At 46.8% G+C, this 14,411-nt stretch overlaps 1 protein-coding gene across 7 annotated transcripts in view; it reads right to left on the bottom strand.

Moving 5' to 3' along the window:
• Positions 1 to 14,411, bottom strand: part of LOC115124371 (V-type proton ATPase subunit H-like) — a 116,743-nt gene that overhangs the window by 82,761 nt on the left and 19,571 nt on the right. For all 7 annotated transcript variants that reach the window (XM_065013874.1, XM_065013869.1, XM_065013870.1 and 4 more), the window contains exons 3-5: positions 13,429 to 13,528; positions 10,112 to 10,201; positions 6,663 to 6,776 (exon numbers count right to left, since the gene is read on the bottom strand). In XM_065013874.1, coding sequence (XP_064869946.1) covers positions 6,663 to 6,776; positions 10,112 to 10,201; positions 13,429 to 13,528 — 304 coding nt within the window. The remainder of the gene's footprint in view (positions 1 to 6,662; positions 6,777 to 10,111; positions 10,202 to 13,428; positions 13,529 to 14,411) is intronic.

Raw genomic sequence — 14,411 nt, forward strand, 5'->3', positions numbered from 1 at the left:
GGTCATGTCAGGATGAGCCTGCAGGAAGGGTAACACATGAGGGAGGAGGATGTCTTCCCTGTAACGCACAGCGTTGTCATGCTGGAGGGTCATGTCAGGATGAGCCTGCAGGAAAGGTACCACGAGGGAGGAGGATGTCTTCCCTGTAACGCACAGCGTTGTCATGCTGGAGGGTCATGTCAGGATGAGCCTGCAGGAAGGGTACCACATGAGGGAGGAGGATGTTTCCTGTAACGCACAGCGTTGTCATGCTGGAGGGTCATGTCAGGATGAGCCTGCAGGAAGGGTACGAGGGAGGAGGATGTCTTCCCTGTAACGCACAGCGTTGTCATGCTGGAGGGTCATGTCAGGATGAGCCTGCAGGAAGGGTACCACGAGGGAGGAGGATGTCTTCCCTGTAACGCACAGCGTTGTCATGCTGGAGGGTCATGTCAGGATGAGCCTGCAGGAAGGGTACCACGAGGGAGGAGGATGTCTTCCCTGTAACGCACAGCGTTGTCATGCTGGAGGGTCATGTCAGGATGAGCCTGCAGGAAGGGTACCACGAGGGAGGAGGATGTCTTCCTGTAACGCACAGCGTTGTCATGCTGGAGGGTCATGTCAGGATGAGCCTGCAGGAAGGGTACCACGAGGGAGGAGGATGTCTTCCCTGTAACGCACAGCGTTGTCATGCTGGAGGGTCATGTCAGGATGAGCCTGCAGGAAGGGTACCACATGAGGGAGGAGGATGTTTCCCCTGTAACGCACAGCGTTGTCATGCTGGAGGGTCATGTCAGGATGAGCCTGCAGGAAGGGTACCACGAGGGAGGAGGATGTCTTCCCTGTAACGCACAGCGTTGTCATGCTGGAGGGTCATGTCAGGATGAGCCTGCAGGAAGGGTACCACGAGGGAGGAGGATGTCTTCCTGTAACGCACAGCGTTGTCATGCTGGAGGGTCATGTCAGGATGAGCCTGCAGGAAGGGTACCACGAGGGAGGAGGATGTCTTCCCTGTAACGCACAGCGTTGTCATGCTGGAGGGTCATGTCAGGATGAGCCTGCAGGAAGGGTACCACGAGGGAGGAGGATGTCTTCCCTGTAACGCACAGCGTTGTCATGCTGGAGGGTCATGTCAGGATGAGCCTGCAGGAAGGGTACCACATGAGGGAGGAGGATGTCTTCCCTGTAACGCACAGCGTTGTCATGCTGGAGGGTCATGTCAGGATGAGCCTGCAGGAAGGGTACCACGAGGGAGGAGGATGTCTTCCTGTAACGCACAGCGTTGTCATGCTGGAGGGTCATGTCAGGATGAGCCTGCAGGAAGGGTACCACATGAGGGAGGAGGATGTCTTCCTGTAACGCACAGCGTTGTCATGCTGGAGGGTCATGTCAGGATGAGCCTGCAGGAAGGGTACCACATGAGGGAGGAGGATGTCTTCCTGTAACGCACAGCGTTGTCATGCTGGAGGGTCATGTCAGGATGAGCCTGCAGGAAGGGTACCACGAGGGAGGAGGATGTCTTCCCTGTAACGCACAGCGTTGTCATGCTGGAGGGTCATGTCAGGATGAGCCTGCAGGAAGGGTACCACGAGGGAGGAGGATGTCTTCCTGTAACGCACAGCGTTGTCATGCTGGAGGGTCATGTCAGGATGAGCCTGCAGGAAGGGTACCACATGAGGGAGGAGGATGTCTTCCCTGTAACGCACAGCGTTGTCATGCTGGAGGGTCATGTCAGGATGAGCCTGCAGGAAGGGTACCACGAGGGAGGAGGATGTCTTCCTGTAACGCACAGCGTTGTCATGCTGGAGGGTCATGTCAGGATGAGCCTGCAGGAAGGGTACCACGAGGGAGGAGGATGTCTTCCCTGTAACGCACAGCGTTGTCATGCTGGAGGGTCATGTCAGGATGAGCCTGCAGGAAGGGTACCACATGAGGGAGGAGGATGTCTTCCTGTAACGCACAGCGTTGTCATGCTGGAGGGTCATGTCAGGATGAGCCTGCAGGAAGGGTACCACGAGGGAGGAGGATGTCTTCCCTGTAACGCACAGCGTTGTCATGCTGGAGGGTCATGTCAGGATGAGCCTGCAGGAAGGGTACCACGAGGGAGGAGGATGTCTTCCCTGTAACGCACAGCGTTGTCATGCTGGAGGGTCATGTCAGGATGAGCCTGCAGGAAGGGTACCACGAGGGAGGAGGATGTCTTCCCTGTTGTCATGCTGGAGGGTCATGTCAGGATGAGCCTGCAGGAAGGGTACCACGAGGGAGGAGGATGTCTTCCCTGTAACGCACAGCGTTGTCATGCTGGAGGGTCATGTCAGGATGAGCCTGCAGGAAGGGTACCACATGAGGGAGGAGGATGTCTTCCCTGTAACGCACAGTGTTGTCATGCTGGAGGGTCATGTCAGGATGAGCCTGCAGGAAGGGTACCACGAGGGAGGAGGATGTCTTCCCTGTAACGCACAGCGTTGTCATGCTGGAGGGTCATGTCAGGATGAGCCTGCAGGAAGGGTACCACATGAGGGAGGAGGATGTCTTCCTGTAACGCACAGCGTTGTCATGCTGGAGGGTCATGTCAGGATGAGCCTGCAGGAAGGGTACCACATGAGGGAGGAGGATGTCTTCCTGTAACGCACAGCGTTGTCATGCTGGAGGGTCATGTCAGGATGAGCCTGCAGGAAGGGTACCACGAGGGAGGAGGATGTCTTCCCTGTAACGCACAGCGTTGTCATGCTGGAGGGTCATGTCAGGATGAGCCTGCAGGAAGGGTACCACGAGGGAGGAGGATATCTTCCCTGTAACGCACAGCGTTGTCATGCTGGAGGGTCATGTCAGGATGAGCCTGCAGGAAGGGTACCACATGAGGGAGGAGGATGTCTTCCCTGTAACGCACAGCGTTGTCATGCTGGAGGGTCATGTCAGGATGAGCCTGCAGGAAGGGTACCACGAGGGAGGAGGATGTCTTCCCTGTAACGCACAGCGTTGTCATGCTGGAGGGTCATGTCAGGATGAGCCTGCAGGAAGGGTACCACATGAGGGAGGAGGATGTCTTCCCTGTAACGCACAGCGTTGTCATGCTGGAGGGTCATGTCAGGATGAGCCTGCAGGAAGGGTACCACATGAGGGAGGAGGATGTCTTCCCTGTAACGCACAGCGTTGTCATGCTGGAGGGTCATGTCAGGATGAGCCTGCAGGAAGGGTACCACGAGGGAGGAGGATGTCTTCCCTGTAACGCACAGCGTTGTCATGCTGGAGGGTCATGTCAGGATGAGCCTGCAGGAAGGGTACCACGAGGGAGGAGGATGTCTTCCCTGTAACGCACAGCGTTGTCATGCTGGAGGGTCATGTCAGGATGAGCCTGCAGGAAGGGTACCACGAGGGAGGAGGATGTCTTCCTGTAACGCACAGCGTTGTCATGCTGGAGGGTCATGTCAGGATGAGCCTGCAGGAAGGGTACCACGAGGGAGGAGGATGTCCTCCTGTAACGCACAGCGTTGTCATGCTGGAGGGTCATGTCAGGATGAGCCTGCAGGAAGGGTACCACGAGGGAGGAGGATGTCTTCCCTGTAACGCACAGCGTTGTCATGCTGGAGGGTCATGTCAGGATGAGCCTGCAGGAAGGGTACCACGAGGGAGGAGGATGTCTTCCTGTAACGCACAGCGTTGTCATGCTGGAGGGTCATGTCAGGATGAGCCTGCAGGAAGGGTACCACATGAGGGAGGAGGATGTCTTCCTGTAACGCACAGCGTTGTCATGCTGGAGGGTCATGTCAGGATGAGCCTGCAGGAAGGGTACCACATGAGGGAGGAGGATGTCTTCCCTGTAACGCACAGCGTTGTCATGCTGGAGGGTCATGTCAGGATGAGCCTGCAGGAAGGGTACCACGAGGGAGGAGGATGTCTTCCCTGTAACGCACAGCGTTGTCATGCTGGAGGGTCATGTCAGGATGAGCCTGCAGGAAGGGTACCACATGAGGGAGGAGGATGTCTTCCCTGTAACGCACAGCGTTGTCATGCTGGAGGGTCATGTCAGGATGAGCCTGCAGGAAGGGTACCACGAGGGAGGAGGATGTCTTCCCTGTAACGCACAGCGTTGAGATTGAGCTTGTTGTCATTGCAGGCAGTCCGATGATGCTGTGACACAACGCCCCAGACCATGACGGACCCTCCACCTCGATCCAGCTCCAGAGTACAGGCCTCGGTGTAACGCTCATTCCTTCGACGAGAACACCCCGGGTGAGACAAAACCACGACTCGTCAGTGAAGAGCACTTTTTGCCAGTCCTGTCTGGTTCAGCGATGGTGGGTTTGTGCCCATAGGCGACATTGTTGCCAGGGGTGTCTGGAGAGGATCTGCCCTACAACGGGCCTACAAGCCCTCGGTCCAGCCTCTCTCAGCCTATTGCGGACAGTCTGATCACTGATGGATGGATTGTGCATTCCTGGTGTAACTCAGGCAGTTGTTGCCATCGTGTACCTGTCCAGCAGGTGTGATGTTCGGATGTACCGATCCTATGCAGGTGTTGTTACACGTGGTCTGCCACTGCGAGGATGACCAGGTGTCCGTCCTGTCTCCCTGTAGCGCTGTCTTAGGCGTCTCACAGTACGAACATTGCAATTTATTTCCTTGGCCACATCTGCAGTCCTCATGCCTTCTTGCAGCATGCCTAAAGGCACGTTCACGCAGATGAGCAGGGACCCTGGGCATCTTCCTTTTGGTGTTTTTACAGAGTCAGTAGAAAGGTCTCTATAGTGTTCTAAGTCCTTGCTACTGCAGCTTTTTTGACATATATAACATTAGCCATGGAGATCTGCAAACGTTTTCCTACTGTTCTCAACAACATTGATGCACTGAATTTAGCAGACCCTATACTTTCTGCACACAGTCAGAATGAACCAGAGATCAGTGGGGAAAAGTTGTGATGGACTACTTTCTGCACACAGTCAGAATGAACCGGAGATCAGTGGGGAAAAGTTGTGATGGACTACTTTCTGCACACAGTCAGCGTGTACCGGAGCGACTTGACACAACGAGCCAAACAAGACGGAAAAGACACAGGACGTCTTAGTTAAAGGGGTTCCAGTCTGGCGTGAAGAGTTCATCCATGTATATGAGTAAAAGCTAGCTACATATCTAAACAAAAAAAGGATCCACTTCGCCACATGATTACATGACTGCTCAAGTTAGCCAGGTGTGTCTGGAGGTTACTACGGCCATCTTGTATTTTATGTACATGTCTAGACAATAGTGACCCATCCACTTAGTTAGATGTGGCTGGGGGAGGTTATAGCCGCTCTATCACATGACCCAGAAATGTAGAATGTGTTTGGATAAGCATAATCTAATAGTAATAAAATATTTGTACAATATATTTATCTGGACACTTTCTATTTTTGATATTGCTACTATGCAAGTAACCGTTCCACTGTACCATTCACAACTTCTGTATCCTGTGCATGTGACAAATAAACATTGATTTGATATAGTATGTGTTTACCAGAGAGAGTCATGTGAACAGCAGGACCTGCACCAAAGTCAGGTTAGGATATAGGCAGGCTACTACTTTCACCGCTTTAAGTATTGACATCTTTGGTTGATTACTACACTACTCACTCTGTATAGCACATGGCTTCACATGTGAATCCTTAGAGATAGATGGGGCTACGGCTTAAGAGGATGTGAATGATGCTGAATAGGTGTAGACAAAGAAGAGCTCTCCAGTAGGTGTACAAAAACATTCAAGGGCCATTTTCTCAAAAGTGGGGTTACCTACTTTATCAACTTTCAAAGCAGAATTACATTCCAATTATGGTAGAGAAATTATTACATTATCTGGCAACAGCTCTGGTAGACATTCCTGCAGTCAGCATGCCAATTGCACACTCCCTCAAAACTTCAAAAACTGTGGCGTTGTGTTGTGGGACAAACCGCACAATTTAGAGTGGCTTTTTATTGTCCCCAGCACAAGGTGCACCTGTGTAATTTCCCTTTATTTTTGTATTTTATTTGACTAGGCAAGTTGGTTTAGAACAAATTGTTATTTACAATGACGATCTACCCCAGCCATCGCTGGGCCAATTGCGCGCTGCCCTATGGGACTCTCAATCCCGGTCAAATGTGAAACAGCCTGGAATTGAACCAGGGACTGTAGTGACACCTCTTGCACTGAGATGTAGTGCCTTAGACTGCTATGCCACTCGGGAGCCCATGATGATCATGCTGTTTAATCAGCTTCTTGATATGACACCCCTGTCAGGTGGATGGATTATCTTGGCAAAAGGAGAAATGCTCACTAACAGGGACGTAAACAAATTTGTGCATTAAATTTGAGAGAAATAAGCTTTTTGTCCTGTATGGAACATTTCTAGGATCTTTATTTCAGCTCATGAAACATGGGATCAACACTTTACATGTTGCATTTATATTTTTGTTCAGTATACTTTATAAGAAAGACCACACAAAAATGGAAATGTAATCTTCATGCAAATAACCTTCTGGTCATTCTGAAAACATCCTAAGAAATATGCCTTTGAATAGTCCATCTTTTCGTCCTCTTCAACTTTTCTTAATCTCTCCCTCAGGACACTTCCTTTCACCATCTCCTCCCATATCCCACCTCCCTCCCTCTCCTTCCATTTCTCCTTCGGTGATAGTTGTGGGCTAGTGGGTGGTGTAGTGATACTAACCATGTGGACGGTAAATAGGTCCTGGCGGTTGAGCATGGGAAGAAAGTAGGACCAAGCGGTGTTCTTTGTCTTCTTGGCGTAGTCAAAGAAGATGTTCACCCTCTGGTGGTTCTCCTATAGAAACACAACAGAGCCCTGTTTTAACATCTAGTGGTTCTAAAGGAACACAATAAATCGGTTCTCTCTTCTACTGCAGGGTTATTCAACTCTTAACCTGCGAGGTCCAAAGCCTGCTGGTTTTCTGTTCTACCTGACAATGAATTGCACACCTGGTGTCCCACTTCTAAATCAGTCCCTGATTAGAGGGGAACAACGAAAAAATACATTGGAACTGGTTTCGAAGTCCAGAGTTGAGTTTGAAGTTTCTAGAAGTTCTGAAGGAACCTGTTTTAAGTTCTAGTGGTTCTCATACAGAAACACTAGAACCCGGTTTTAACATCTAGTGGTTCTAATGTCACGCTGGTATAAAATATTTGAGACACAGGAGAGAGAATACACAATAGGTTTTTATTTATTTTACCTTTATTTAACTAGGCAAGTCAGTTAAGTTAACAAATTATTATTTACAATGACGGCCTAGAAACAGTGTAATTCTGCCTTGTTCAGAGGCAGAATTACAGCTTGGGGATTCGATCTAGCAACCTTTCGGTTACCCAAAGCTCTAACCACTAGGCTACCTGCTGCCCCAAATACAACCAAAACAAACACGTATAGAAAAACACTGGGCCCAAACAAAAGAGTGAGGGTAAACCTTGTTGACCCGTAATACACAACATATATAGCACGCAGCACAACATGTCCGTTGGTGGTACTCACACCACCAACGGACATGGGAACAATAACAGACAACCCAATGGAAACCAAAGGGCACACTTTTCCATGTACTAATCCGTGGGAATAGGGGATAGGTGTGCATAATGAAAGTTCTGGAGACACCTACATTGCCAGACAAAAGTCAATAAGTGAACTTAACAGTAATAACTGTCCAGAGAGACTCAGGGAGGAAGAACAGTAAAAGTCAATAAGTGAACTTATAGAAGGTTATATGCTAATGTAGAGTACGAGAAAAAGTTTGGACATACGTTTTCATTCAAGGGTTTTTCTTTATTCTTAGTATTTTCTACAGTATAGAATAATAGTGAAGACATCAAAACTATGAAATAACACAAATGGAATCATGTAGTAACCAAAAAAACAATTCAAAACATATTTGAGATTTGAGATTCTTCAAAGTAGCCACCCATTGCCTTCATGACAGTTTTGCAAATGCTTGGCATTCTCTCAACCAGCTTCATGAAGTAGTCACCTGGAATGCATTTCAATTAACAGGTGTGCCTTGTTAAAAGTTCATGTGTAATTTCTTTCCTTCTTAATGCGTTTCAGCCAATCAGTTGTGTTGTGACAAGGTAGGGGTGGTATACAGAAGATATCCCTATTTGATAAAAGACCAAGTCCACATTACAGCAAAAACAGCTCAAATAAGCAAATTTTAAGAGATGAAGGTCATTCAATGCGGAAAATTTTAAGAACTTTGAACGTTTCTTCAAGTAAAGTCGCAAAAACGATGATGAAACTGGCTCTCATGAGGACCGACACAGGAAAGGAAGACCCAGAGATACCTTTGCTGCAGAGGATACGTTCGTTAGAGTCAACTGCCTCAAATATGCTTCACAGTTCAAGTAACAGACACATCAACTGTTCAGAGGAGACTGCGTAAATCAGGCCTTCATGGTCGAATTCTGGCAAAGAAACCACCACTAAAGGACACCAATAAGAAGACTTATTTGGGCCAAGAAAAACGAGCAATGGACATTAGAGGAGTGGAAATTTGTCCCTTGGGCTGATGAGTCCAAATTTGAGATTTTTGGTTCCAACCGCCGTGTCTTTGTGAGACGCAGAGTAGGCGAACGGATGATCTCCACAAGTGGGGTTCCCACTGTGAAGCATAGAGGAGGATGAGGTGTGATGGTGTGGGGTGCTTTGCTGGTGATACTGTCAGTGACTTTTTAGTGACAGAATATGTCTGAGTATAACAGAACTGCTATGGTAGGTGAAAACCCGAGGAAAATCCATCCAGGAAGTGGGATTTTTTTTGATGTGAGTGGTTTTCCATTGAATGCCTATTGACTAAGTAATTGGTTAGGGCCCAGATTGCAGTTCCTATGGCTTCCACTAGATGTCAACAGTCTTTAGACATGGTTTCAGGCTTATTTTCTGAAAAACGACAAAGAAAAATACCTTTTTGTTAGGGGACTAGGGAAGCATGCAGTACTGGTTTGTGCGTTTGACTGTGTGCGCGACCTTCGTATTCAATAGAAAGGAAAAAGAACGCTATTGTCCGGTTGAAATATTATCGATTATTTAGATAATTGACACCCTGAGGATTAGTTATAAAACATCGTTTGACATGTTGACGAACTTCACCGGTACTATTAGGACGTATTTGTCTGCATGTTTTGACCGACTTTAAGCCAGTGGATTCCTGAACAAAACGCGCCAACAAAACTGAGTTTTTGGGATATAAAGAGGGACTTTATCGAACAAAACAACCATTTATTGTGTAACTGGGACCCTTCTGATTGCAACCAGATGAAGAAAAGTAAGTGATTAATTTTATTGCTATTTCTGACTTTTGTGACTCATCTGCTTGGTTGGAAAATGTTTGTATGCTTTTGTGTGCAGGGCGCTGTCCTCAGATAATCGCATGTTATGCTTTCGTAGGTAAAAAATACTTTTTGAAATCTGACGAAAGCGGCTGGAATAACAAGAAATTAATCTTTTAACCGATGTATAACACTTGTTGTTTCATGAATGTTTATTATTATTATTTCTGTCATTTGAATTTGGCGCTCTGCAGTTGTTGAGGTGGGTCGCTAGAGGCAAGCCTGTGCCAGAGAGGTTAACCAGCATGGTCACCACATCATTCTGCAGAAATAAGCCATCCAATCTGGTTTGAGCTTATTGGGACCATCATTTGTTTTCAACAGGACAATGACCCAAAACACACCTCCAGACTGAGTAAGGACTATTTGACGAAGAAGGAGAGTAATGAGTGCTGCATCTGATGACCTGGTCTCCACAATCACCCAACCTCAAACCAATTGAGATGGTTTGAGATGAGTTGGACCGCAGAGTGAAGGAAAAGCAGCCAACAAGTGCTCAGCATATGGGAACTCCTTCAAGACTGTTGGAAAAGCATTCCTCATGAAGCTGGTTGAGAGAATGCCAAGAGTGTGCAAAGCTGCAATCAAGGCAAAGCTACTTTGAAGAACTTGTTTCACACTTTTTTGAATACTTAATGATTTCATGTGCAAATAATAAAAATAAAGAAAAACCCTTGAATGTGTAGGTGTGTCCAAACCTTTGACTGGTACTGTATATTTGCATCTCATTTGTCCAAATGTAAGTAAATATAAGTGTGTGCATGTGTGTCTGTAAGCAGGCGTTACCTGCAGGGTATCATCTATTAGGGTGAGGATGTACTGGACAGTCTGCTCCTTAGAGATGTGAGCCATCAGGTTCAGGAACGTCCTGGCACACTGGAGAAGGAAGATACCCATTACTATGACATCCTGCCATCAAACTCATCTGAAAATCATCTTGGAGGATACAGTGAGCTCCAACAGTATTGGGATAGTGAGACACGTTTTGTTGTTTTGGCTCTGTACTCCAGCACTTTTGATACACCCATGCTAACCATTACAACAACAGAGGAGGTTAGCATTTAGGGGGGGGTATGATATTTGTGCGTCTAACTCGCTCATCATTTATCACGATTCATTCAGGATTATCCGTAATAAATGTTATTTTAATGTAGAAGAGTTTAGAAACGTATTATATTTTCTTATTTACAATAAAAGTGACTCCAAAAATGTCAAAACTTTAATTTCTATTGGGCACAAAAACTGTTAAATAGAAAATGTGCCTACTCTGATGTTGGCACGTAGGCCAACAGCAGGCAGATACAGTGGGGGGTAGGCTGTGCTGGTAGGCTAGTCTACATGAGATTATTATCAAATCCAATTTTATTTGTCACATGCAACAGGTGTAGGTTTACCTTACAGTGAAATGCTGACTTACAACCCCCCAGAAAAAAAAGAGATAAAAATAAATAATAATTAAAGAGCAACAGTAAAATAAGAATAGGAGGAACTTTCTTTCCTAAAATAATGCATAAAAATTCATCCATGCTTTTGTCACTTCTCGATTAAACTACTATAATGCTCTACTTTCCGGCTACCCGGATAAAGCACTTCAGTTCGTGCTAAACAGATGCTAGAATCCTGACTAGAACCCAAAAATGTGATCATATTACTCCAGTGCTAGCCTCTCTACACTGGCTTCCTGTTAAGGCTAGGGCTGATTTTCAACATTTTACTGCTAACCTACAAAGCATTACATGAACTTGCTCCTACCCATCTTTACGATATGGTCCTGCCGTACATACCTACACGTACGCTACGGTCACAAGACGCAGGCCTCCTAATTGTCCGTAGAATTTCTAAGCAAACAGCTGGAGGCAGGACTTTCTCCTATAGAGCTCCATTTTTATGGAATGGTCTGGCTATCCATGTGAGAGACGCAGACTCGGTCTCAACCTTGAAGTCTTTATTGAAGACTCATCTCTTCAGTAGTGCCTAGACTGAGTGTCGTCTGGCCCAGGAGTGTGAAGGTGAAAGGCAAGGCACTGAAACCAGTTCCCCTCTCTCCACTGGTATTCTCTGCCGCTGACGCTATTTCGGGGGCTGAGTCACTGGCTTACTGGTGCTCTTCCATGCCGTCCCTAGGAGGGGTGCGTCACTTGAGTGGGTTGAGTCACTGACGTGATCTTCCTGTCTGGGTTGGTGCCCCCCCTTGGGTTGTGCGGTGGCGGAGATCTTTGTGGGCTATACTCGGCCTTGTCTCAGGGTGGTAAGTTGGTGGTTGAAGGTATCCCTCTAGTGGTGTGGGGGCTGTGCATTGGCAAAGTGGGTGGAGTTTCATCCTGCCATGTTGGCCCTGTCCGGGTGTAAAGTCGGGGCCACAGTGTCACCCGACCCCTCCTGTCTCAGACTCCAGGAATTATACTGCAATAGTTTGTGTCGGGGTGCTCGGGTCAGTCTGTTATATCTGGAGTATTTCACCGGTCTTATCTGGTGTCTTGTGTGAATTTAAGTATGCTTTCTAATTCTCTCTCTCGGAGGACCTGAGCCCAAGGACCATGGCTCAGGACTACCTGGCATGATGACTCCTTGCTGTCCCCAGTCCACCTGCTCGTGCTGCTGCTATGGAACCCTGACCTGTTCACCGGACGTGCTACCTGTCCCAGACCTGCTGTTTTCAACTCTCTAGAGACAACAAGAGCGGTAGAGATGCTCTGAATGATCTGCTATGAAAAGCCAACTGAAATTTACTCCTGAGGTGCTGACTTGCTGCACCCTCGACAACTACTGTGATTATTATTATTTGACCCTGCTGGTCATATATGAACATTTGAACATCTTGGCCATGTTCTGTTATAATCTCCACCCGGCACAGCCAGAAGAGGACTGGCCACCCCTCAGAGCCTGGATCCTCCCTTTGTTTCTTCCTGGGTTCCTGCCTTTCTAGGGAATTTTTCCTAGCCACCGTTTCTACACCTGCATTGCTTGCAGTTTGGGGTTTTAGGCTGGGTTTCTGTACAGCACTTTGTGACATCGGCTGATGTATAAAAAAAAGGGCTTTATAAATACATTTGGTTGACAAGTTTCATTAGAAAGTTTTGTTTCTGGCCATATTTGAGCGCCTGTAATAGAACCCACAAATGCTGATGCTCAACTAGTCTGAAGGCCAGTTGTACTGCCTCTAACTTCTTTGGGAACAGGGGGCAGTATTGAGTAGCTGGTCTGTCATAATATAATAGAGAGAGGGTAGATCTAGCTGGTCTGTCACAATAGGGTAGTGAAGATAGATATACTGTCTCTATTATATTAAGACAGACCAGCTAGATCTACTGTCTCTATTATAATATGACAGACCAGCTAGATCTACTGTCTCTATTATAATATAGTCTAGCTGGGGGGGGGGATGTAATTCTGCTTTGAAAGTTGATAAAGTAGGTAACCCCACTTTTGAGAAAATGGCCCTTGAATGTTTTTGTACACCTACTGGAGAGCTCTTCTTTGTCTACACCTATTCAGCATCATTCACACCCTCTTAAGCCGTAGCCCCATCTATCTCTTTAAGGATTCACATGGGAAGCCATGTGCTATACAGAGTGAGTAGTGTAGTAATCAACCAAAGATGTCAATACTTAAAGTGGTGAAAGTAGTAGCCTGCCTATATCCTAACCTGACTTTGGTGCAGGTCCTGCTGTTCACATGACTCTCTCTGGTAAACACATACTATATCAAATCAATGTTTATTTGTCACATGCACAGGATACAGAAGTTGTGGATGGTACAGTGAAACGGTTACTTGCATATTTGCATAGTAGCAATATCAAAAATAGAAAGTGTCCAGATAAATATATTGTACAAATGTTTTTTTATATGATGCTTACCCAGACACATTCTACATTTCTGGGTCATGTGACAGAGGCCAGGCACTACTACTAGGCACTACTTCTTTTACCTTTATTGTGCACTAACAGCTCAAATGCATGCATACGGTTTTAGGCATTTCAGTTCACAATGAAAGCGCTTTTTCATCACAAAAATGAATTTAAAAAAAATTGAAATAACACCGTATGAACCCCCCCCCCCCCACACCCCCAAGGATTACAATTTCTGAAAATTCCCTGTTGTACCTGATGTCCTTCATTTGTGAGGATGGTCTGTTTCTCCTCAGAAGGAGCCACTTCAAACTTCTTAATGAACTCACAGTCCTCGGCAGAGATCATCTGGCCCCTGAGACAAACACAGCATGATAAATTACAATACCACTTCACATTAGTCCTCTCAAATATAACATGCTTCTATCAAATCCTATCACCTCTGACAGAGAAAACACAATGTAATAGAAATGATTACATTCATATTCCTGAAATAAAGGTACACAGTATGATTGATGACTAATAAAACACTTGAGTCTAACCAGCATAATAAACAAATTCCCATGAAAACCCGGCAGTGTTTGTCAGACCATCCCAAAAACCAAATCTCTAACAAAAACATCTGCACGTACATGTCAGTGGTTTTGCTCTACAACCCAACAAGCGTCACAGAAGATTTCCAAAGATTGGAAAGCAGCTGCGGTCATCCCCCTCTTCAAAGGGGGGACACTCTTGACCCAAACTGCTACAGACCTATATCTATCCTACCATGCCTTTCTAAGGTCTTCGAAAGCCAAGTCAACAAACAGATTACCGACCATTTCGAATCTCACCATACCTTCTCTGCTATGCAATCTGGTTTCAGAGCTGGTCATGGGTGCACCTCAGCCACGCTCAAGGTCCTAAACGATATCTTATCCGCCATCGATAAGAAACATTACTGTGCAGCCGTATTCATTGATCTGGCCAAGGCTTTCGACTCTGTCAATCACCACATCCTCATCGGCAGACTCGACAGCCTTGGTTTCTCAAATGATTGCCTCGCCTGGTTCACCAACTACTTCTCTGATAGAGTTCAGTGTGTCAAATCGGAGGGTCTGCTGTCCGGACCTCTGGCAGTCTCTATGGGGGTGCCACAGGGTTCAATTCTTGGACCGACTCTCTTCTCTGTATACATCAATGAGGTCGCTCTTGCTGCTGGTGAGTCTCTGATCCACCTCTACGCAGACGACACCATT

This window comes from Oncorhynchus nerka, linkage group LG9b, assembly GCF_034236695.1.
Source record: "Oncorhynchus nerka isolate Pitt River linkage group LG9b, Oner_Uvic_2.0, whole genome shotgun sequence".
Lineage (NCBI taxonomy): Eukaryota > Metazoa > Chordata > Actinopteri > Salmoniformes > Salmonidae > Oncorhynchus > Oncorhynchus nerka.